Source organism: Ictalurus furcatus, chromosome 10, assembly GCF_023375685.1.
Source record: "Ictalurus furcatus strain D&B chromosome 10, Billie_1.0, whole genome shotgun sequence".
NCBI classification, from domain to species: Eukaryota; Metazoa; Chordata; class Actinopteri; order Siluriformes; family Ictaluridae; genus Ictalurus; species Ictalurus furcatus.
The window spans coordinates 27,514,204-27,539,444 of NC_071264.1; the positions used below are offsets into that span (position 1 = coordinate 27,514,204).

At 38.3% G+C, this 25,241-nt stretch overlaps 2 protein-coding genes across 3 annotated transcripts; both read right to left on the reverse strand.

The window, feature by feature from the left end:
- Positions 1 to 4,176: 4,176 nt before the first annotated feature.
- Positions 4,177 to 12,079, reverse strand: jph3a (junctophilin 3a). The gene is made up of 6 exons (XM_053635564.1): positions 11,548 to 12,079; positions 10,582 to 11,311; positions 6,324 to 7,086; positions 6,007 to 6,131; positions 4,590 to 5,917; positions 4,177 to 4,331 (listed from the first exon to the last, which is right to left on the reverse strand). The coding sequence occupies exons 2-6, from the start codon at positions 10,961 to 10,963 to the stop codon at positions 4,251 to 4,253; spliced, it is 2,679 nt and encodes an 892-aa protein (XP_053491539.1). The 5' UTR covers positions 10,964 to 11,311; positions 11,548 to 12,079; the 3' UTR covers positions 4,177 to 4,250.
- Positions 12,080 to 13,633: 1,554 nt separating this feature from the next.
- On the reverse strand, positions 13,634 to 25,098 carry LOC128613760 (26S proteasome non-ATPase regulatory subunit 13-like). 2 transcript variants are annotated; one of them, XM_053634834.1, is made up of 13 exons: positions 24,882 to 25,098; positions 22,362 to 22,440; positions 22,241 to 22,275; positions 21,872 to 21,927; positions 20,997 to 21,040; positions 20,816 to 20,902; positions 18,938 to 19,109; positions 18,726 to 18,805; positions 18,479 to 18,604; positions 18,328 to 18,390; positions 18,162 to 18,233; positions 16,360 to 16,476; positions 13,634 to 15,806 (listed from the first exon to the last, which is right to left on the reverse strand). In XM_053634834.1, the coding sequence occupies exons 1-13, from the start codon at positions 24,980 to 24,982 to the stop codon at positions 15,711 to 15,713; spliced, it is 1,128 nt and encodes a 375-aa protein (XP_053490809.1). In that variant the 5' UTR covers positions 24,983 to 25,098; the 3' UTR covers positions 13,634 to 15,710. The 2 variants fall into 2 exon arrangements, with proteins under 2 accessions (XP_053490809.1, XP_053490808.1); XM_053634833.1 differs by having other exon boundaries at positions 18,153 to 18,233.
- Positions 25,099 to 25,241: the final 143 nt, after the last annotated feature.

Here is a 25,241-nt window from a genome sequence, read left to right on the forward strand (position 1 = left end):
TAGGATGACAGGGATAAGTATGGAAAATGGATGGATGGATATATTTACAGCTTATCCTACACAGGGTCGCAGGGAGCCTGGGGCCTATCTCAAGGAACTCGGGGCACCCTGGACAGGGTACCATCCATTTCAGGGCAAACACATTCACACACCATAGACAATTTGGAAATGCCAATCAACCTACATCACACATTATGTGCCTTTGGACTGGAGGAGGAAACCCAGAGAGCGCACCCAAGGCACGGGTAGGGATTGGGGGTGGGGACATGAAAGCTCCATTCATGCAGGGTGGAGGCAGGATTTGAACCCCCAACCCCCAAAGTCTTAAAGCAGTGATTAGATGGTCAGGTGGGCACGATTATGGTTGGAGCTAAAGTTTTCAGGAAGGTAGATCTCCAGAAACAGGGTTGGTGACCGCAGGGTCTACATGTAGTATTAGTAGGAGTAATTCAGAAACTGTTTCCATCTACCAGCTGGCAAAGATGCTCTACCAATCTGACCAAGTCGAGGCAGCTCATAGCTAGTCAGAATAATAGCTGGATTTTTCAGCAGGGTTGACAGATCGTTATATGACTATGAATGTCTCAAAAATCAAAGAGGTTCATGAAATCACCGAAAAACCGACCCTCAAAAAAAAGTTCTGTAGCTTATCACTGAGGTAGTGTGCATGCACGGTTGAGGTCACAAGATGACATACGCCTTGCAGAATCTGCAAAATTTTAATAATTAAAAAAAAGAGTTATCATCTAAATGACATTTTATTTTTTTATTTAGTACTGAATTTACACAAATGAACCAGTTCAAAAGTTTACGTACACTTGATTCTTAATACTATGTTGTTACCTGGATGATCAGTGACTTTTTTTTTTTTATGTTTTGTGTTCATTATTGATGAGTCAGTTCAGTTCCTGAACTGCCCACTCAAGAAATTAAGAACAGACCGTGGATTCAGACAACAGAGTGGATTCAGATCATTCTTACCATGTAACTGACTTCGGGGAACACTCGGTAATGAATCATAACTTATTAATTGTTCATAACAACTTTATTTAACATATCAGTATCTTTACAGAACTGGTGCAATTATGGTGCAAGGTCACTGGTTGTGTGGGGTTTCACGTGTTCTTACTGTATCTGAGCAGGGTTCTCCGGGTTCTCTAGTTTCCTGCAGGTCCCAAAAAACTTGACAGTAGGTGGAATGGAGACTCTTAGGTGTGCATGTGTGTGTATACAAGGTGTTCCTTGTATATATAGGCGGTGGATTTACTGCAACCCTGAAGCATTTATTGAAGATGGATGACTAAATAAATAATCGGGGATTGTTTATATTCCTAAAAATTTAACAGTGTTAGTGGGTTTTGTTTTGTTTTTTGACATTTTTAAGCTTTTATGATATTTTTAAGCTTTCTTTAAATTGTGAGTAATAACTTCCTACAGGAGAGATGTGCCTAAAAACATGTCATATCTTAAGGCTCTTAATACCTCAATGCTCTTGTAGTAGTTATGGAAAATTCCCGTTGGAGTCTCACTGTTCATGGGAACTTCATGTAAAAACATGGCTTCTCATTGAAATGCTGTGGTGCATTCATGGGCAAATCATGAGCTATATATAGGATCCCAAAAATCCATGGTCCACCCAGTTAGGTTCTCATTTAAGACAGAATGTTTGTGGTATTCACATAAATCCACATACCTCCATAAAAAAAGGGCCTAAAAAGGGCCAAAGGACTTCCATGGAACTCCTATAATTGCATATAAAAACTAGAATTTTTGTGTTCACGTGACTCACACTGAATGCTCTCCATAAGATAAAAGTATCTGTGTTATGCTATGGGGGTATTTCATTATTTTGCTGTGTGTCAATGGAAATCATTACAACACAATTCTGTCATTTCTATGTCTCTTCCAGGATGACCTCACCCTCATCCACAGGACAATAGTTTAATAAAGATGAAAATGATGTAAATCATATGCTAATTGGTCTTCAATTGGTCTCAACCCAATTGAACAACTATGGGAGATTCTGGAGCGATGTGTTACACACCACCATCATCTAAACACCAACTGAGGGAATATCATTTGGTAGAACGGCGTTCATTGCTCCAGTACAGTTCCACAGACTTGCAGACTTGATGCCAAGGTGCACTGAAGCTGTTCTGGTGGCTTGTAGTGTCCCAACATGACTTAGAAAGACACTTTATAGATTTTTTTCTCTTCAATTTGTCACCTGTTTATATACTGCATTTCACATAAATAACTAACCCATATATAAATAAGACGGTATTCCAATTGGTAACTCAACCTCCAACTGGAATGTGAGATAGCAATGGGAACCCCTGGGAATTTCCATTAAAGGTGACTAATCAGCAGAATCTCGGACAGAGCACGGTCTGTATCAGATCGGTATCGGACAGTATCAGGATCTGTCAGTATCAGATCGGTATCAGACACTTCTCTCAGGAATAAACGGGACTGTTGAATTCTTACCACATCACTTCCTTCATTACACGTACATAAAAGTGCATTCCTTGTTCTTGTTCCTTTTTTTTGGAAAAAAAAATATAAATAAATAAATAAAAGAAAACTGTAGAAAATATCATAACCTCAAACGTTTTATTAATTTTTCCACATAACTTGGAAACATGTCATAAATCATTGCGTAAGAAAGGGCATGCTCGGGCATGCAATGATTCCACAACATGATGATGTCACTGGATGAGTAGTATAAAATATACAGTAGCAGTTTTATCATTCATTAATTGAGATGATTTCAGTCAGGTCCCACTGAGAAACAAGCTGGCTTATTTTTTTTTAAACTTTTTTTTTTGTTTGTTTTTTTTACACTGCTTTCAGTCCCTATTGTCACCTAAAGTTGCTGGACAGAGAGACAGGCAGAAAAATCACACAGAATAACAGCAGAAGAATACAGGCCAACAAACATGCTGTAAAAATTTCCACGGGCTCAGTGTTCTAAAGCCAACCCATTCAGTTCAAAGGTGAGTAGAGAGAGAAAGAGAGACAGATGGTTCCATGCCTCCTTACACGACTTCCGTATATGTCGTCACTTTGTACAAAGCCTGCTTGCTGGGATGATTTTTTTTTCTCTTTAATTAAAAAAAGGCACTCAGCTTTATCAATGATATCTTGCAAACAGTTAAAAGATACTAACTTGTCAATAATATAGAATATATATATATGTATATATATACATACATACATACATATATATATATATATATATATATATATATATATATATATATATATATATATATATATATATATATATATATATATCGAAAGCAGTGGTCAAAAGGTAACAGTCTCAAACTTTCAAAGCATGAGCCAGAATACTCAACCGTCGATGTACCTCTGTTGTGGTTCAGGTCATACAGGATGTATGATGCATGTTTGGCATAGTAGAGTATGTAGTAGTTTAGTGTGAAGTAAAACAAACGAACAAAGCAATGGACTGGATTGTGCTGACATTCAGTGAGGGTGCCGAAAGGGTTCGTATTAGGAAGAAGGAAGAACGTCGCAGGGTTACTCCATTCACTACACACTTGTGAATTTGGATTCGGATGAAAACATATCATGATGAAGCCCTTTAAGATAGCCTTTACCTCTGACTTACAGAGTGTGGGTATGGATATGTGAGATTTTTCGATGGATGAACTGATGAGTGGTTGCAGTGGTCCTATAGGGCAGGAAGTACCCTTGGATATCCGAGGGGGTGTGTAGTCTTGGACTGACTAGTTACATATCAGTGCCGTGTGCACTTGACCGCCTCGCATGCGCTAGAACATCTTTGTACATAAGACCACAAGACCATCTCACTAACCCTATACAATCATGTTCAGAAAACAAAAATCAGGCCAGATGTGCACTCAAAAAGGAAAATAAACAACGTTGTTAACGAGCAAAAAAGACATGACAAATTATATCAGGCAATATTGTATCTTCAAAACCTAAATATGTGCAATACTTTTAATTCCTAAAGAATACTGTTAGTGGGCCTTTATTATGGAGATGGAAAAAAAGGAAGCAAAGATACCTAATGGATAAAAATGGAAATATATCATTAATGGAACCACAAACTAAACTTACAATTTACATGGTGTTTTCCAGCGTAGATTAATGTAAATTCTGGGTTCCTTACATAAAGTAGTGATGCTAAGTGTGCAGCATGTGCATATCTTACTTTTTCATAATAGTAAGTGCTGTTATTAACATTCTCTAGGCCATTGTGTTTAAATAAAGAAATGAATGAATAAAATGGCTACACCAATGTTGAGTAAAATCACCATGACCACCAGGACAGAGCTGGAGCCCTGTGGAAAGAAAAAGAAAGAGTTACAACGAGCTTTTCCTTGATACTTTCTGTCATTATTTGAGAGACATGACTCATTTGACGTCAGGAAAATGATCTTATCGACGATGATTCCGTATAATGCAGTTACAAGTGCTCGTTCCACTTACACATCTATCCAGGTCCCTCAATGCATATTCATAATCACAAAAAGAATATTACCTTTTAATCAATTTCCTTTGTTTTTTTGTTTTTTTTTTAAAAATAGAGTCATACTTACTGAGTTTGTTTTGACCAGGTTCAGATGCTCTCCATCGTTTTCTAGAGTGATTGGAGAGGATGTTAAAGGGGGAGAAAGGGTGACATCCCTGTGCAACGGCCATTCCTCCAAATCCACCCCGACATTCAGGCTGTCCAGCATCTGCACAGAATCCATGGATCCTTCCCTGGCTGCGAGACTCCACTCTTTTCCTTCATGACTCCGTTGACGTAGTGTCTGCGAATTGTGCCCTTGGAGACTTGGACATTCCATGCCTGAGCCAAAGTGCTGCTGCGAAATGGAGTCAAGGGGCTGAAACCTCATTTCCACCCGGTAGTCATCCAGCTTTTCATTGTCTTTCTCAGGCAGCTGTGAGTGGCAGGGGATCCACTGGGAAGAGTTCTCAACAGTCCATCCCAGACTGGAGCTCTTGGCTCCTTGTTCTGGTGGCTGGTAGTCATTCAGACTGGATTCACCAGCTGTATGATTAGTAAAGGTCTGGCTTAGTTTGTGATTGGAGTGGACATGCTCGTGTGATTTGCGATAGGAAGATACATGCTCTCTAGTGTTGTAGTGGGAGGATGCGCGGTCTTGTGGTTTTGCATGTGTGGAGATATACTCCTTTGGCTTGTGATTGGAGGAGGAATGCTCATGGGTTTTGTGATTGGACAAATTATGACCCGAGGCCTTGTGATTAGAGTATGTGTGCACTTGCGGTTTGATCTTGGAAGTGTTGTGGTCCATAGAGTTGTGACTTGATGGAATATGCTCCCATTCTCTGTGTTTGGAGATTGTGTATTCCCTGGACTTGTGATTCGAGGATGCATGCTTCCAGGACTTTTGATTGGACGGCATGTGATCCCATCCTTTATCTGAGGAGATGTGCTCAATGGGCTTGTGATTGGAAGAGCCATTCTCCCATGAGTGATGTGTTGAGGAGTTTTGCTCATGTCCATTGATGTGGCCGATCTCCTCCTCCAGTAGGGATGGTGTGGTAGAACGACTACTGTCTCCTTTGCTGCCCCGTCGGTTGGGATACATGTCTGCAGTCCAACTGTGTGCTCCACCTCTTCCATTGTCCATGCCTCTTCCTTCAACCAGAACCTGAATCTCTGCCCCTCCCTGTTCGTCCACAGCACTCTGACGCATGAAGCAGGTGTTCCTGGTGCGGTGAGATGGTGGGGTACATGGAGGTGATGGAGGGTTGCTTAGGACAGGACTCAGGTCTGGGGTCTGGGCTGGAGGAGTTGTGTCTGGTGTGCAGAGCTCTGGGCTGTCTGTCCCAGTTGAGATCACTTCCACCTCTTTCTCTTTTCTATCTTGATGCTTTGGTCTCTGGCATTCCAGTCCTGGTGGATAGCAATGACATTTTGTTAGTGAGACAATGGTGCATCAGAACAGGCTTTAATGTATTAAAGGGACCTTTCTATTAACTGACCATTTCCATAATGATGGAAGGAAGGGGAGAGTTCTTTGGCAATAATCCGGGCCAGACGAAACTCCTCCAGGGCCCTCTGTGCAACTCCCTCAGCTGCCTCAGCTTTTCCTCGGGCATGACTTGTTCTGCATCAAGTGGCATTAAGAAAGGTTATATTCAGCACAACGTTTAACTTCATTTTACAAGTTGCAAGTAATTTAAAATCTCTAATTGGTTAAAACTCTCAAAATTCCCCAATCAACATATTTACTCTTAATATATCCTTGGTTAAGAGTTAAAGATGAAACATGATGAGTTAGAACCCAGTAAGTGCATACCTTGACAATGCAATCTCTGCCTTCTGTTTAGCAATTTCTGCAGCCTTCTCAGAGGCTTCAACAGCGCGGTCCACTTTCTCCCGAATTTTGCTGGTGCGCAGTGGTATTATGTTCTTCCTCTTGCCACTCACCAGAACATTCTGCTTGTATTTGCCTTCCTCTTTTGTTCCATCAGGGAAGGTGGTGCAGCCATAACCATGCCGCTTGTTCCCAAACCACTCGCCCTGGTAGCGCAGCCCATCCGAGCGATGACTGATCCCCCAACCTGTTCGCATGTCATTCCTCCATTCCCCCACGTACGTCTCAGTGACTGTTGCATCTACACTGGCTCCTGTCTCCCCATCCCCGAGGCTGACGTTAGAGTTGATGTCGGATGCAGCTGAGCTGACCGTGCTCATGCCTGCCTCACTGCAGAAGGAGCTCTGTTTGCTTAGCTGGCTGGCCAGGGAGCTCTTGGACTCAGAACGGCGTAATTTCAGGCCACTAAGGATGGACTGCCGGAAACGCCCTTTCCTCTTTCGTTGCCGGTCAGCATCACTTTGGGCACAAAGAACAAAGCCTCCACGCCCCACCGGGCTCCCGGCCACCCCGCACACAGCAGAGCCATCATCGGGGGTTGGAGCTCCCTCGCTGTGTTCAGAACGAAGCGAGTTTATGGAGGTGCGCAGAGGGGAGAAGATGACAGCGGCCATGCCATAAGGCACACTCTGACGCACCCCATAGCCATGTCGCATGCCACTCAACCACTGTCCCTGGTAGGTACCTTTCAGAGAAGACATAATGCAGTTTAAGTCAAACAATGGCCACAATGCAATATATTTGCTCTATAACTTGTTTGGCTATATACTCAATCATCTTTCAAGGTTTCATTTTCCATAGCATGGCACAATGTTTTCCTTTTCCTGACAAACACAAAATCTAATCTTTTCTAATTAGATTAAATCCAACTGGTGTATTTTTTTTTTATCACTATCATGCACTATTTAGCTCGTTCTCAGGTCTGACACGAGTAACCAATATCCAGTAAAACCCCTTAAACTCCCAGGAGCAGGCAGGTCCAAGTTCCTAATTCTCATAACTATTATCTTTCCAAATAGTTTCACTGTAGTTACAGAATAATTCAGTAGTAGTAACATGCCTATTAAAATATCATCTATATGTATATTTGCTAAATGGCGTCTTGGGCTTTTAAAATAAGCAGTATTAATGATACTTTCTCTGGAATTCCAAATCATTGTCACAACTTAATTTAATAATAAACTAGCTTGTAAACATCGACTGTACAACACCGGATGGTTTTCTTTTCTATTATTCTTATTGTTCTTAATAATGAAATTACAATTCTTTACAGCAGCTATAGACAATTGACTTATTCAGTCAGTTGAACAAGACAGAATCATTAACCTTACAAATCAGTAGTGTGGATTTCTTTATATTGATTTATTTTAAATAATCAATAAATAAGTGCAGAGAAGCAGTCAATGAAATTACAAAATAATTCATAGTAGTTGCTGAATATTAGGTCATTTATCTTAACAATTTAATTCATTTAACAATAAATTAGCTTCTGATGTACACCTACCATATACCACTGGTTGGTTTACTATTATTATTATTAATGTGAAAATTATAATTCAGCTAATTTGTACAGATAATTTACAATTTACAGTTGAGGAGCTAGACCAAGGCAAAGATAATGAACCTTAGAAATCGATGGTGTGGATTTCTCAACATTGATTTAAATGAATGAATGAATAAATAAATAAATAAATAAATAAATAAATAAATAAGCACAGTCAGGGAAATAACAAAATAATTCATAGTAGCTGTTAAATATTTTTAATGTGCATATTAAATGATCATCAAACACTATATTTGGCTTTTTTTTAAATCAGCAGTTATATTTACATTTATGGCATTTGGCAGATGCCTTTATCCAGAGCGACTTACAATTATCTCATTTATGTAACTGAGCAGTTGAGGGTTAAGGGCCTTGCTGAAGGGCCCAGTAGTGGCAGCTTGACAGTGCTGGGGTTTGAACTCACTACCTTCTGATCAGTAGCCCAACATAACCATTGAGCTACCACTGCCCATAATGCTTCCAACTCACAATCCAGCACACTACATCCATAATCATTAAGAGAGTATGTGCTCTTTATATGCATATTGCAGTATAATCAGACCACACTGAAAGTTTGGAGGCAGTGTTTAAAATCCATGCTCCAGGTGAGGCTCGGACTCACAACCTCAGCATTGCTTCACCTGTACTGCTGTATAAGTACCACGCGCTGACCGATTGCGCCGCTGGAGCAATCGGTTGTCGGTATCATACTTTCTTTGGTATTGCCAATTATCTTAACATTTTAAATCACTGAACAATAAATAAGCTTCTAATAAACGTCTACCATTAGTCGGCTTACTTTTTTTTTTATTATTATTATTATTCTTAATATGAAACTTACAGTTTCTCTAAAGCAGCTAATTGCTATAGATAATTGACATATTCTCTTAGTTGAGAAGCTGGAGCAAGGCCAAATCATGAACCTTACAAATCGACGGTACGGATTTCTCCATACGACGCCACACAACAACAATAAATAAAGGCTGTCAGTGAAATAACAAAATAATTTATAGTAGTTGCTGAATAATAAGTTTTAAGGCGGATATTAAATTATTATATATATAAACTGGCTTATTCTTTCATTGCTATGGCAAAGTATCTTAACAACGTAATTCACTGAACAATTAATTTGCTTCTAGTAAACATAAGAAATACCATTGGTTGGCTTACTTTTATTATTATTAATGTGAAAATTACAAAATTCTGTGAAGCAGCTAAATTTGTGTAGATAATTTACAATTTACAGTTGAGAAGCTAGACCAAGGCAAAAATAACGAACCTTAGAAATGATGGTGTGGATTTCTCCACATTGCTTTAAAAAAAAAAAAAAAAAATCAGTAAATAAGCACAGTCAGTGAAATTACAAAATAATTCATAGTAGCTGCTAAATAATATTTTTTTAATGTGCAACATCTACCACTGGTCAGTTTACTGTTTATTATTCTTAATATGAAAATGACAGTTTCTCTAAAGCAGCTAATTCATATAGAGCATTTCAAATATACACTTGAGGAGCTGGAACAAGGCAAAAATCATGAAGCTTACAAATCGATGGTGTGGATTTCTTCATATTGATTTTTTAATTTAAATAATGGATAAGTAAGCGTTATAAGGCAGCCAAAGAAATGACTGCATTCTTATTTTGTGTGACGTCAACCTGGAAGTGGTGCGGCGTGAAACCAGATGCTGTCCAAGGTGCTATACTGGAGCCCAAAACAGTGGGTTATACTCTAAAATATTTATTTTTATTATTTTTTTTTTAAAGTAAAAATTGTGTAATCTGATACTCATAATGAGTTCTGGGAATCCATAAAATAAACGATAAATATACAAATGTAATATTTTCTCTGATATACTGTAAACTACCGTCTTCCTCTCCCAAAAATGCATGCTTCATTTTCCTATCGATCATGTCGTTAATTGTAGTGTAGGTAAATAAACAAGAACAGCAACATAACAGATGTGATTGTATGGATCAGCTGTCATGTATGTGCAGCGTGTACATTTTATATCCCATGCCTGCCCTAATGCAATCCTAAATATGTAGTCACTATTATGCGCATTCACATATGAACGGAAGTTGTAGCCCACGAGGGAGTGAATCACGAAAATGGCAGCCCGTCCAATCAGATTTCAGAACACTGGAGTCTCTGGTGACCCAATGACCCGCTGCCTTTTGGTTTCCATGGTGATTGACTGTACAGAGGCGTGTGTGGTGTGGATGGTGCTGGAGGAATGGGATGAGATGGTGGAGTGGTGATAGACCACTTCAAACAAACATCAGCCATTATCATTTGTGTTCTGGTAAATACATGATTACACACTGGAAAAAAAACATGCATTGTTTTTTTTGTTTTTTTGCATTAGGAAATCACATTCAGACTGCAGTGTTACATAATTGGCAAGAGCAGATTTTTACGTTACACACACACACACATATATATATATTTATATATATATATATATATATATATATATATATGAACACCCCCACCCACCCACTTGCTTACTCAGCGTGCAGTTGTATAAAAATGACACACCTAGAAAAATATACAAGTTAATATGAGTTTTAAAAAAAATGTGAAACAACTTTGGGTTAGCGAAATGAGAAATAAGAGTAGCATTTATTTTTCTCACCTCCATCAGAGTAGGTCTCAGACCCATAACCATCCTGTAAGCCATTACTCCAGGTCCCTTCATAACGAGCCCCGCTTCCGATGCTTTCCAGCCTCCCATAGCGGCCCTTGAATCCTTGCGTCCACTCCCCCTTATACTCCCACTTGCCTTTGGTCTCCACGCCGATGCCGTGCCTCTTCCCCTGCGCCCAGGTTCCTTTATAACTGTTCCCACTGGGCCAGGTATACACTCCAAGAACCTCAAATCCATGGCTCCAGGCCCCTGCGTATTCCCCTTGGCCCTGGGGCCCTGTGCAGACCCCTCGGCCGTGAGCCTTGCCCTGCTCCCACCCTCCACAGTACGACCCCCCATCATCAAAGTCAAACCTGCCTCCAGTGGACATGCATGAAACAGGTTTTGGCAAATCCTCAGAATGTTAGAGAAAGCACGAAACGAGCGAGGAAGACCGTGATAAACAGTAATGCTAAAGCAGCTTTCCTCCCCGTATCTCGAGTCTCGAATCTTGTCAGGGAGACAAAAGGATCTTTCAAGGCAAAAGGGAAAAGGGATGCAACCCAACTAATCAGGCTCTTATCCAAACGTTACAGCTCCTCGCTGTCTGTGCCGGGCCTGTGGTAATGGATGCCTTTATTACGCCTGCTTCTTCCCATGGGCATGCAGATGGTGTACTTCTCTGTCTCTCTCCACACGGCCCCGCCAGGCAGAAGCTCGCATCGGCGCTTTGCTTTCCCTGCGTGGAGGCAAACAAGGCCTGTTTTTTTCCACACTCACACAGATCCACACAGCAGCAACAGCACCATTGATATGCTCAACCAGACATTACATCGCACCCCACTCACCACCACCACCACCACCACCACTAATGTGCCGCACCGGTGATGGCAACAGTATATTAGGAAGAGAGGAAGGCCTCCGTTCTAGATCATGCTTTAAATACAAAAATGCAGCATTTCATCAGACGTGCACCTATCAAGACCTATCTGGCACAGCATTTCTCTCGTTGCTCCTGCTTCTCGTTCTCTCTCTCTCGCTCTCTCTCCTGCTTTGATGTAGAGGTGAAGCTCCTTCCCTGGAAGACTGATTAAAAAAAAAAAAAGATAAGAATGTCCAAGTGATCCTGCTCCCTCCCCAACGCCCCCGTCTTTTTTGTGGGCGGGGGGGTTATAGAGACATATAAACGGATGTTATATTGTCTTAAGCCATATGATGCTCAGAATGTGCTCATTACTGGACTGTTCCACCCCAGCCGATACCCCTCCCCCACTGATGCTCCTCTTGTCCTTGCTCTTAAAGGGAAAGAGGCTGAGAAGCATGCAGCATCAACACAACCAGACTGTGTATATACTATGACTTTTCAACATTTTAAACATTTAAGTCACCTGTCCATCAATTAACCCTAAATATCAAGAATAGTGCATTCATTCTGTTATTTGATTTCTTTAAATTTATTGCAGCACATTGATTTTTTTTTAAAGAAAGTCCTACATATTAAACAACAGTATTTAATTTTTTTCAATTCATTGTATGTATTTGTTCAAAAGTCATTTAAATTATTTAAACTGATTTAAAAATATAAAATGAAAATGATTTAAAAATAATTGGACTGTTTTATGAAGAGAAAAAAAGGAACTGGCCCTAGAATATTATGAATGTTGTCATTAAGGAAAAATAAGAGAAGAAAGGAGCCATTTATGGGTTCATCCATACACTAAAATAAGGATACGTATAATATTTTGATTATGTAACAAAAGTAAATGAGAAAAAGGTGATCTTAAAAACAGCAACAAATGTGCAAACAGTGCTGAAGATTCATTATCTTTTTATCACTGTAACCTAGCAACACCGCTTTCACTCTCAGAAAAAAACTGCAACTGCAAATGTCCCCAGAGGTCACAGAGCCAAACCTAACAAAGGTCAGATCAACTGACCGAGCAACACCAGTTTCACCTTGTCAACACTATCGCTTTCACCACTCAGAACACGTAAAGATAAATGTATCACCTAATTTAGTGTAAGACTGCGTGACTAGAAATATTCTGGCGTATACTGTATACACAGACAACTAATGAAAGTCGACAGTTCATTAAGTTACAGTTGCAATCAGAATGATTCAATCCCCATTGCAAAGCAGCCCCAGAGCATCACCGAGCCACCACCATGCTTGACTGTGGACAGAGTGTTCTTTATTCATTCTTCTTCCTCCAGACATACCGCTGATCTATCGTGCTGAAAAGTTCCAGTTTTGTTTCATCGCTCCACAGAACAGAATCCCATAACTTCTGAGGATTATTTATATGATTTTGAGCGAATTTTCTTGTGCTTTTGGGTCAGTAGTGGTGTACGTCTTGGAGTTCTGGCATGGAAACCTTCTGCGTTTAGTACGCGCCTTAAAGTGCTCACTGAAACCTCAGTGCCTGTTGCCACCAGGTCTTGCTGCAGGTCTTTTGTAGTCACTCGAGGGTTTTTCCACAACCTGCCTTCTCAGAGATCTGCTTGCAGCCATTGATAGCTTCCTTTTTCTTCCCCGTCCAGGTATTTCATTTATTTTCTACCCCTAGCCAGTTCAGGTATTTCATGTGTTCCAGCTCAAGCACACCTGCTGCAACTAATGAAGCCCTTGATTAGCACCTGTTCTGCATATTTGTGCTGTTGTGAGGGATTCTATTCAGGGGGGTGAATCATTTTGAGACTGGAGAAATCATTATAAGTTGCATTTTCAGTTGAATTTGGGGAAACCACTTGAAGCACTCGTTGTGTTGAACTATTTCAATTGCTTTTGTTTGATTTGCTCATCGCAAACAGCTGAAACTCTGTACATTTGGACAATAAACCCGATTTGTAATGGGGGTCGAATAATTTTGATTGCACCTGTACATTATTGACAAATAACAAACAGGAATTGTACTGCAACTCACAGCAAGAGCAAAATCTTTTTCACAATTCTCAAATCTTTTTGTATAGAAGATCATTTGTTTTAAGTTTAGTTTATGGAGCAACTTTATTGATGATGGGCAAAACTTAACATATAAGAAATAACAAGTGCAACAATTAGTGAAATTCTGAGCTTAAAAACAGAGATGATGTTTTATTTTCACACAATATGTCAAATTAATTCCAAATGAATGCTAACGTATTGTCATCCTTGCAAGAAAAAAAAACTTATATAAATATAAATTGCTCTTTCTGCTAGCCAGAAAGTACTTTTGTGTTTGAATTTTTTGCTTCTTTTGACCAAATATGAGGTTGTACACATGTAAAATCCATATTACACTGGTTTCAAAATTATTGGCAGCCACTCAACGAACATTTAATGACGTCTTCCCTGGATAAAATAAAGAAAATGAAATTTTACATGTATGCAACCTCATATTTGAGTAAAAGGCACAACGAGGTTGTTCAAATACAATGATTTCTGGCTGCTAAATAAGAGCAATTTATTTTTAAGGTAATGTTTTCTTTTCTAAAATTTTACAATTTCAAATAATTTCTTTTAATAATGATTTTCATCAGTGGAAAGGCATTTAATTTCACAAATTCCTTAAGTGAAAAATTTGACTCGTAGTGTGTAATGCTTATTTTGTACACTACTTTTCCTCACATTCTCATAAAAGGTGCCAAATATTTTGGATTTCACTGTACACCGACATTTAATAATTATGTAGGTATTAATCTAAAGTTGTTGTATCATTAATCCAAAAATGCAAAACACAGTTCGATGATTGAATAACTTGGATTAGTTACTTCTAACTGGCAGACCACCACCACCACCACCACCACCATCCTCATCATCATCTTACAACCATGTTGCTACTATAGATAAACGCGGAAATCGTAATCATTCTAATTCATAATTTACAAAACCATGAAACTGAATATTGATTTGTATCCTTGTTCCAAATTAAGTGTAAACTGAAATAAAAAACATACACAGGCATTCAGGTCATACGTTTGACTTTAGTCACTAATGCAGGAGGCGTACAATATGCAGCCATATACGTACACTTACAGGCAGGTGACAAATTAAAAGAAAAATGAACACATTTAAGAAGTGTGTTAGTAAGGTGTTGGGCCACAATGAATCACCAGAACAGTAATGAACACTGTTCTTTCAAAACCTCCCAGGTGTTCATTTTGGTTGAGATCTGGTGAGCGTGAAGCCCATGACATATGATGTACATCATTTTGATCTTCATTTTAGTATTCAGTGAGCCCTGTGGATGGTAAAATAAATAAATGCCGCCACCCCACTGTATACAAGAGCTGTTTTTATTTTTATCTTTAATTTGTCACCCATCAGTAAATCAGTAGTCTAAATTCTGGTCAGCTTAATTGATCAATTTATAATTGATTTTTTTTTTTCTTCAACCCTGTGATATGTGATTTGAGATATTTACAATTAGCAGCAGAATATTCTTGACTTGCACAGCAATGGACTACAATTTGATTTCAATCACTACATCAATGTAGGGATATGTGATATGTCAATAATATATTAACACCGCATTTATATTTCAACACAATACATTTTCACAAGGAGGAGTACCTAAGGCCAACTAGCAAGTTGTTTAAAGGAAATATTACCCTGTCCTGGACAAGCTTTGAATATATACAGTGTGTGTATATATATATATATATATATATATATATATATATATAAATAAAAGACTTCTGACTTATGTATCCATATGCAGGTTTAAATTTTTTGTCAGTAATTCGAAACGTGTCAAACAGCAAGAATAGATATATTGTACTTCAAGAAATATTATATCTGAAATTCCTGACAATGACATTTTATACGGTGCCTTAATTCACAAGGCTATTTCTATGGAATGAGTATGGAAGGAATTTTTCTTGACCTGTATTTTATCTACAATTATTATAGAATAAACATTTCTTTATCTGGACTATAACTGCATTTTCAGGAATGATAAATACATAGTGGTATTCTATTAATTGAATGCATCTAGAAAAACAAAAAACCCACAAAGCTAAAATTGCACAGAACCCAATAGAAAATATATGCTCACATTTACTGTGGAAATTAAAATCCTCAATGGCAACGTAAAAAGTGTAAACACAAAGGAAAAAAGGACTAGTGGAATGAGTGTTGATAGGATTGATACGTTGTGTTAAGTGAGGACGTCCTGGGCTCGCTGCTCCACTAACACTGCCATGTTCTTCACGTCTTTACACCACAAGTCCAGCCGCTCATTCATGCCCTTAATCTGAGAAAAACAAAATCAGCCCTTCTTATACACTACATGATCAAAAGTATGTGGACACCTGACCATCACACCCATGTATTGTACCCATACAACTGTATAGAATGTCTTTGCATGCCGTAGCATTACAATTTCCCTTCACTGGAACTAACAGGCCAAAACCTGTTCCAGCATGACAATGCCCCTGTGCACAAAGCATTCTCCATGAAGACATGGTTTGCTCAGGTTGGAGTAGAAGATCTGGAGTGTCCTGCACAGAGCCCTGACCTCAACCCTACTGAACACCAACTGCGCACCACACCTTCTCACTTAAATCAGTGCCTGAACTTGTGGCCGATTCATGAATGAACACAAATCCCCACAGCCACGCTCCAAAATCTAGTGGAAAGCCTTCCCCAGAAGAGTGGAGGTTCTTATAACAGCCAATGGTTGTTGGCCAATGTTTTGGAATGGGCACATATGGGTGTGATGATCCACATACTTTTGGCCATATAGTGTATAAAAAATCCTATGTTACAGACAAATGCTGAAAAATAAAAATTAAGTGGTGTAGTACCTGGTGTAAATCGAGTACTCTTGGCTGAACCCATGTCATCTGAACAGTCTGATCCACTTCATCAATGCTGCCTTTTATCAATCCAACTGAGAGTGCTTTCATCATGAGCGGCTCCACCTGCACACATGATCAAAACACATGGACATTCTCTATGGAATAAAACGTCATTATAGGAAAATAATCAGCGACAGGGTGGTGTGATGTGGAGTATTTTCCAATAACAGTGTTTTCTTCCTCTTATACCACATCAATTTGCCAATGATTTCATTTTCATTTCATTTTTTGGTCCATTTATAGTTACATTTAAATTTTGTGGAATGTCCACAAAACAAGTTAGTTCCTCTTCTCACTTACGCTACAGAGCACTGACACTGGAGACTCCTTCCATAGATGTTAAATAAACATTTCCTTACAGAAAGCACCATATTAACGGTTTTCTTTGTTAAATAACAATGCAATTTTATCAGTTTATTATTATTATTATTATTAGATTATATGGATAGCCCACCATAAAAGTTCCTGTGTAAGCTGTTACTATAGAAACAATATATCAAAACGAGCAAATTAATACAAACTGGTATAGAAAACTAATCAACAATTAAATAATAACTGAATAATTCCATGGTATAAAAAAAATACATCAAATCATGACTTTATTTAACAGCTTATACTGTATATGCCTGGTTTACACCAATGCTTAAAATATCTTAATGCTTAATTTAAGAGTTAAATTTGAATGAATTACTAGAAAATATTTGATTTTTTTTTCTTTTCAATCATATTATAATTGGACTAAATAACATTTGACAGAAAACTAAATTTGGCATTTTGTTACATTTTCCTTATAAGACTGGCGTGTATTATGAGCCCAATGAGCATGCAGTACTATGCAAGGTTCTTAATGGAGTTAAATGTCAGCAGTAGTGGGTCTACTATTAAATAATTATCTTCTAGCTAATATTACACCATTACGCCCAGCTGCCAGTCCAAATTTAATTGTAACTGAAAGTTGAAGCAATGGTTACAGCAAGGGACAATCATACACAATATCTGGCATATAATTATATATGTTTTATATATATATATATATATATATATATATATATATATATATATATATATATATATATATATATATATATGCCTTTTATTCAAATCCTTATGTTATGCCAAAGGAATAAGCCATACAAAAAGTACTGCATGAATTTCACTTTAGAATCCAGGAACATGAATTTACCAAGTGTACAGTGCCTTCCATTAATATTGGCACCCTTGGTAAATATGAGCAAAGAAGGCTGTGAAAAATTGTCTTTATTGTTTAACCTTTTGATCTTTTGTTTAAAAAAAAAATTCACAAAAATACTCTGCTCTAATGGATATCAAAGAATTGCAAACAAAACACAGGTTTATAAAAAATATTTGTTAAATATAGGTGTGAAACAATTATTGGCACCCTTTTAGTCAATACTTTGTGCTATCTCCCTTTGCCAAGATAACAGCTCTGAGTCTTCTCCTATTATGCCTGATGAAGTTGGAGAATACATGGGAAGGGATCTGAGACCGTTCCTCCGTACAGAATTTCTCCAGATCCTTCATATTTCGAGGTCCACGCTGGTGGACTCTCCTCTTCAGTTCACCCCACAGGTTTCTATGGGGTTCAAGTCAGGGGACTGGGAATGCCATGACAGGACCTTGATTTCGTGGTCAACTGTGACTGACGCCACATAGGTCAAATATTTCTAGATCTATTCATGCATGCTATTTGCGATGTTTGCTGTGTTAACACTGATCACCTCGCTCACTGGGATTTGGGCGCGCTGTGCAATTTCCTGGAATGAGAGCTGTCTGTTATTGGTGGGCCGTGTAAAAGTCATCTGGAAGGCATAAATAAAAAAAAAAAAAAAGAAATCTCATTTTTGTGAAATAATAAAATAGAAATCTACAAAAATGTATTTAAAAAAAAATCACCTCCATTACGCAGAGTAGCTGAATCTTCTGCATCAGTTTGACCTCATGAGCTGCAAGATCTGGCTGTAATGCAAAAGTTCCTTCTGTATCACTGTTACAAACCATGAACACACCACTTCTATTAGGAAATAATGTACTTTTTTTTGCTGACCTGCTGACCCCAGGCTGACTTTAAAGACTTGAACTTGATGACGTTGCCACTGTTGAAGCCGCACAGCGTTTCTATAAGCCACTGCTTGTCCGTGTTTCTTAAAGATTCCAACACTGGGTGCATCAGCTGACAAAAACAACAACAACAAAAACAACAGTTTACATTATACACGAATCATTGTGAAAAGCAGTGAGACTGAACATTCTCTGTGGAACAGAGGCATGGTGAGAATGCCCAAGGGACTTACGAGTTCTCCAAAATTATACACTCCCTCACCGAGCAGTCCCGCGAGCCCCAGTGTAAACGCTCTCTCCTGTTTCTCCGTCTCTGAAAACATGAACAATGAGCATCGTGAGGTGAACGTGTTTATGTGGAATTTAAAGGTCATATACTAACTAATGTCAAACATCAGGGTGCATTTTTATGTCTCCGCACTGCAAAAATAATTACACGACTTACCAGATAAATCTTTTATGTCTATGCAGCCGAGATATCTCAGCGCATCCTTGTAGTACAGCGCGTGGTTTCCCACAAATCGATAGTACTTGCTGGATAAATCATAGAAACGCCCGTGGACTGATGTTACGCCAGGCAAATTATTAAGCATCTCTTCCACTTCCTCTATCAGTTTCTGTAAACAATGAAAACACTGAATCAATATGTGGAAACTCAGACTCTTATTTGCACAAACACTGGCTCTTCAAGTAATATTTACCTATCAGGATTCCTCTTGAATCTCAGATAATCTACATGATGGTTTCACGATATATCCATGAGCCATCACTGGTGATCATGTGCACCAGTAATTATTCCCATGCTCTCAAAACCAACTCGCTAATATCCTCCATAACGCACAGTGTTCCTTTCTACATCAGATCCTGGGTTGTGCAAGATAACAAATATTCTCCATTACAAATATATTTCCAGCAACAAATAATTTTCAGCTCTACTGCCAGATAATTTGCACCTTGGGGGCAATTTAGTCTCGCCAGCCCACCCACCACCACCCAACATGCGAAACTCTGCTCAGGCAGTAACCCGAGCTCGGGACCCTGGAGCAGTGAGACAGCAGTGCTACCCGCTGTGCCCACCTGCTGAGGTCAGTTTCATAATCCAAATCAGTGTGTAGGATCAAACATCTGATCCAGCTAATGGCAGCCTTCAGTAACATCTGAATATTTAAGCCAGATGTTTTTCTAATTAGTGGTGTGATGGCATATTGCTATGACAGATGGTACACTGTGATCATAAAACCTTAAATACTGTTAATGAAATGCTATGTAGATATAAAATGAAGATTGAAAAAACATTATTCCCAGCTGTAGTGTAGGGGGAATATGATTCAAATATAGCAGGATAAATTCAAGGAAAAACTACTAAATGCTGAATGATCTAATTTTAAGTGACTGAAGAAGACTACTTCCGGTTTTTGTGTGCTACATTCAGGAAAACAAAATAAACCTGTAAAAAATTCAATTCCAAAAAAAAAACAGAGAGAGAGAGAATACGTAATGATGCTTTACAAGTTAAATATTAAGACAATACATCAGTTGCCTTTGTACATTTTCACTAACATGGCACAAGCAAGATTTAAAAATCTGCACTGTTTTCTCCAGTTTCTCATTTATAGACACAGTCAAAGCCTGATATTTGCTCATCTCTCACAAATGTTGGACAGACGAGCGTCTTTGTGTCTGAAGTGCTTTCATATTGTGTAACTGAAATAAGCCCCACCCCCAATACGATCCAACATCATCGTAGTCAGTTTTCCAAATGGGTTTTCTCAGCCACATAATACTTTTGTCCTGAGGTTATGGCTTAAACCATTATTTCTAATCAGGTACTACATATCTTGCAGGTTATTTGTTCAAGAACGGAAAAAAAAATAAATAAAAGCAACTATTGCATCTTTGATTGAAAAATGCAATTTACTGTAAAATATTTTAAGTAGTCAACGATTATAAAAAAAAAATTCCCTTTTTTTTATTGAAATTCAGAAATTATCAAAATAACAGATAATACAGTTTAAGATCTGGCAGATGGAGGAGGAGCTCATTTCAAGGCTAGAAACCTAAACATAAAATTCTGAAATGAAGAACCTAGTCAGATTCATAGCATGGAAAAATTGCAAGTTAGAATTTTTCAAAGTTATATATTTAAAATGACTAGATTGTTACAGGTATAGAAGCTCTTAACACTGCCAAAGAGTACAACCTGCACCTTTAAAACCTTTAAAATATTCACAAATGGGCCCATCCATAAGGTATCATGTCTTAACATCTATTTAATATGAAACCTTTTATATTACCTTCTCCAACTCGTCTGGTTATAATGTACCTTAGTCGTAGCGAGGTCATTGATCTCTAATTTCAGACACCCGATAGCTGTTTTGCACAAGATTACAGCTTCGTCACTGCTCTTCACCTGTCAACAAATGATAACATAATTATAACATATACACCATAAACGATTTGAGATTCCTGTTGTTCTATAAGACACTTATAAATCGGTTTCTTACCTTTTCTTTGGTCTTCTCAAGAAAGGTAATTGCATCATTTGGGTCTGTCGAAGATGAAGTGTAATATAAGGGAATATAAGTGGTTGCATCAATGTTACGATCATTTTAAGACCTCTATGATGATCCAGACATATTTCTGCTAAAAAAAAAAAAGAAAGAAAGGAAAAAGCCAGCACTTTCTCCGAGCGTGTAAGTTCATGTCTGTGTAGATGTGTTCTTTCTTGAAGTCTGAGGCGATCGATGTTCCATGTTCCTTGCAATTATGCAAATTATTGTTATTATTATTATTATTATTATTATAAACCATATTTATCTTGTAAGACTATATACTGAATTGCACTTTGCAGTCTGGTAATGCATTAAGCTTGTGCAATATAACCACGTAATCGTTTCTACATGAACTTACACCACCATGACATTTAAGACCTTTGATGAAATCATGCAAATCTGCCATAGAGCTTACAAATTATTTTCGTTTTGCATTTATTATGCAACAAATCATACACAACAGGACATATAATTATAGGAAAATAATAATCTATGCCACTTAATGGATTTTATGTCACTTTTAGGTCGCAAAATTCGACCTTCTTGTGTAGTTTCTAGACAATTAAATTGTTAATTGAGAGTTTTAAAATATAAACCACAGGCAGAGGACACGCAGTTGTTTTGGTCGGTCTCTTGAAATTTTTATCGGCTCAAGGCTTGGATTGAATCTTGCCTCACTTGTAAGTAACTGTTAACCAAACGATGAGTCACATGACTTAACAGTTATTGGATTAAGCACAATAAAAGGGAGGACAAAATAAATTCTCTTGTCTAATGAAAGGCAAAGGTGTCTTTTTTTTAAAAAACAAAACAAAAAAAAACCTCACCTGTGATTTGTCTAATAACATCGAGTATAATTTCCATCAGAGAGAGGGGGTTTATTCTGGAAATATAAAAATGACAATTAGTGCAGTGACAAATGAGCAAAGAAATCAAATACAGATTTCTTTTCGAAAAGTAAGAGTAGTGAAACGATTGAAAAACGTACAACAAGAACGTTATCATTACTGTGGTGTCATTATCTCTATTTATTATCTTTATAATTACCTTTTCGATAATGATCTATAATTATTAACGGTTTCTATTTATCTATTTTGATCATGCCTGAATCCAGGAAAACTCAACGTTCCAGGGACAACAGGATTGCAGACTACTGACATTTCTCTTTAAAGGAGATATCGACATGTTTGTCCTACCTGTGCTCAAAATCACTGAGAAAGTTTTCATAGAGCTGGAGAGGTAAAAACAGTCGGATGTGAATCACATGGGCATAAAAAAAAAAAAAAAAACCTGGTCACCATGGTAACATCGCCTCACCTGGATAAGAGTGTCTCCAGTTTTAAAATAAGGGTCTTTCACAAACTCCGTCAACTTCAGCGTTAACTGATGCCACAATCTAACAGTTAATAAAAAACACAGGTGTTGTCATGACAATAAAAATTACAACATTAAAACGTAAAAGTTAGTTGTTATTTTAAAATGAGTTTTTCAGCCAGAATGACTTCATATTGTCTAGTAAATATACTTTATATTATAAATAAATTGATAATAATAATAATATATAGCGTCATGGGAAAAAGAAAGTACATCCTCCATCAATGCTATGTTTTTATTTACCAGGGACTAAACTCCCCAACTTCTATAAACAAACAAATAACACAACAGACTTCAATTTGTCTTCATTTCCCCCCCAAAAAGTAAATCAACATTCATAAACAAGGTGGGAGAAGAAATAAGTACACCCTTCCGACTTCTACAATCATTAAGAGAGTAATTAGCAGCCAGGTGTTACTAATGAAATGCACAAGATTAGTCAATCATCAAGAAGTGCGAGTACCTCTAAAATAAATGCAGATCTTTTGGAAGTTTGGTGTTCTGGAGCACTCAGGTGTGTCTACATCATGCCAAGAAGAAAGGACTATGATCAGCCATGACCTCAATTTGGGAAGGGTTATAAGGCCATCTCCAAACACATTTTGAAATGAACTACTGTACTGTGAGAAGGACTGTTTACAAATGGAGAGCCAACTGCCAATCTTCCCAGGAGTGGAAATCCCAGCTCGGAGATATAAAGAAAAATGCTCAGAATTTAAAGCTCAAAGATATAAAGAAAAACCTACATCAGGGCTACATCATGTGACCTCTGTAAGCACAATAAATGTTTATGTTCATGGCTTTCATGGAAGGGTGTTTAGGAAAAAGTCCCTTGACGTAGGTTTGCAAAACTAAAAAAAAAAAAGTTCTGGAACAATATCCTTTGGACTGATGAGTCCAAGGTGGAGATGTTTGGTCATCATGCACCGTGCTATGTTTGGCAGAAACTAAACACAGCGTATCACCACAAACACCTCATACCAACTGTCGAGCATGGTGTTGGAGGGCTGATGATTTGAGCATGGTTTGCAGCCACAAGTCCTGGGGAACGTTGCAGTCACTGAGACAATGACGAACTCCACTTTACATCAGAATATTCCTGAGAAACGTGATGACATCTTTCCAGCGGCTTAAGCTGGGCTGACATTGGGTCATGGAACAGGATAATGATCCCAAACACGCCAGCTAATCGACATATGAATCCCTAAAGAAGAAAAAATTTGAGGTGTTGGAATCCATTTTCTATACTGCTTACCCTTTTCAGGGTCACGGGGAAACCTGGAGCCTATCCCAGGGAGCATTGGGCACAAGGCAGAGTACACCTTGGACAGGGTGCCAATCTATTGCAGGGCACACTCACATACACACTCCCATTCATACACTACAGACATGCCAATCAGCCTACCATGCATATCTTTGGACTGGGGGAGGAAACCCCCACAGCACAGGAAGAACATTCAAACTCCACACACACAGGGCCACGGCAGGATTTGAACCCCCAACCTGGAGGCGTGAGGCGAACGTGCTAACCACTAAGCCACCGTGCGCCCGAGGTGTTGGAATGGTCAAGTCAAAATCCAGACCTCAACCCCATTGAGATGCTGTAGCAAGATCTTAAGAGAGCTGTGCATAACCAAATACCTTCAATTAACTGAAGCGACGTTGTAAAGAAGAGAAGGTCTTTTCTATAGAAAAGAAGAGAAGGTTTTTATATGGTTATAAAAACCATAATGAACTTCCCTTTACTTTTACACTGTCCGGTGTGACCCAGATGAGGACGGGTTCCCTTCTGAGTCTGGTTCTTTTCAAGGTTTCTTGAAGGAGTTTTTCCTCGCCACTGTCACCTCCGGCTCGCTCATTAGGGATAAATTCACATGCGTAAAATCTGTATCCTGTGTTTATATGTTTCTGCAAAGCTGCTTTGAGACAATGTCCATTGTTAAAAGCGCTATACAAATAAAACTGAACTGAATTGAATGTGAAAATTTCCATACTGATGTAAGAGCCCAATAAACTCCTACAGAAAATGTTTACTTTGCTAAAGGCGGCTCTACATGTCACTGAATTGAGTATAGGGTGTACTTATTTTATCCCCAACTGCTTTCTGAATGCTGGATTACTTTTTAGGGGAGAAGTACTGTATATTGAAATCTCTAATTTATTTGTTTGTTTAGACAAGTTGGTGAAGATGACACAATTGTTATGTAGGACATGATGAATAAACACAGAACTGATGGAGGGTGTACTTTCTTTTTCACACGAATGTATGTACTGTAGATTAAACAGTATCTATATAACGATGTAAACCACTATAATAATGTGTACAGCAGGTCAAAATAAAAATAAAAAAGAAAGTCATTTTATTTTTGTATAAATATACAGTGGAGGAGAAGAAACGATGACTTGCTAAAACTTCACCTGTGACGTTTTTTGGCTAATGCTAATGCTAAACAGTAAGCTTACTTTCTGTTGTACAAATCTTCAAGCTCGTGCCACTGTGCCGCCATTTCAGGGCTGGCGCTCGTGCTCTGTTGAAGAACCAAATATCCCGGGACATCTTTCATGTTTTAAACCGGTCTTTAATTAACAACTAGTGCTGGAATCTGATGTAGGTTCTGAGTCTCTAATGCTGTACCCCCGACCTGTCAACGCTGTTATTTTCTTCAGGTATTACGATAAATCCCGCCTTCTTCTCTATCATTGGTTAATACTTTGTCAGTCAGTGTCAGTAACCAATCATAGCACGGGTGTGTTCTATCAGCCAATCATAGCACGGAAAAGGGCATTCCGCTAACCATTGTAGCAACGGCTCTGTTCCAAACA

Excerpts from the sequence above, each read along its gene's own strand:
- jph3a (XM_053635564.1), bottom strand. The coding sequence starts at position 10,963 with ATGTCCACTGGAGGCAGGTTTGACTTTGATGATGGGGGGTCGTACTGT. Across the intron at positions 7,087-10,581 it reads TGAGACCTACTCTGATGGAG|GTACCTACCAGGGACAGTGG; the intron begins GTGAGAAAAATA and ends CTTCTCTGAAAG. Across the intron at positions 6,132-6,323 it reads GCAGAGATTGCATTGTCAAG|AACAAGTCATGCCCGAGGAA; the intron begins GTATGCACTTAC and ends CACTTGATGCAG.
- LOC128613760 (XM_053634833.1), bottom strand. The coding sequence starts at position 24,982 with ATGAAAGATGTCCCGGGATATTTGGTTCTTCAACAGAGCACGAGCGCC. Across the intron at positions 22,441-24,881 it reads GAAGATTTGTACAACAGAAA|ATTGTGGCATCAGTTAACGC; the intron begins GTAAGCTTACTG and ends ATTAACTGTTAG. Across the intron at positions 20,903-20,996 it reads TTGAGAAGACCAAAGAAAAG|GTGAAGAGCAGTGACGAAGC; the intron begins GTAAGAAACCGA and ends ATTTGTTGACAG.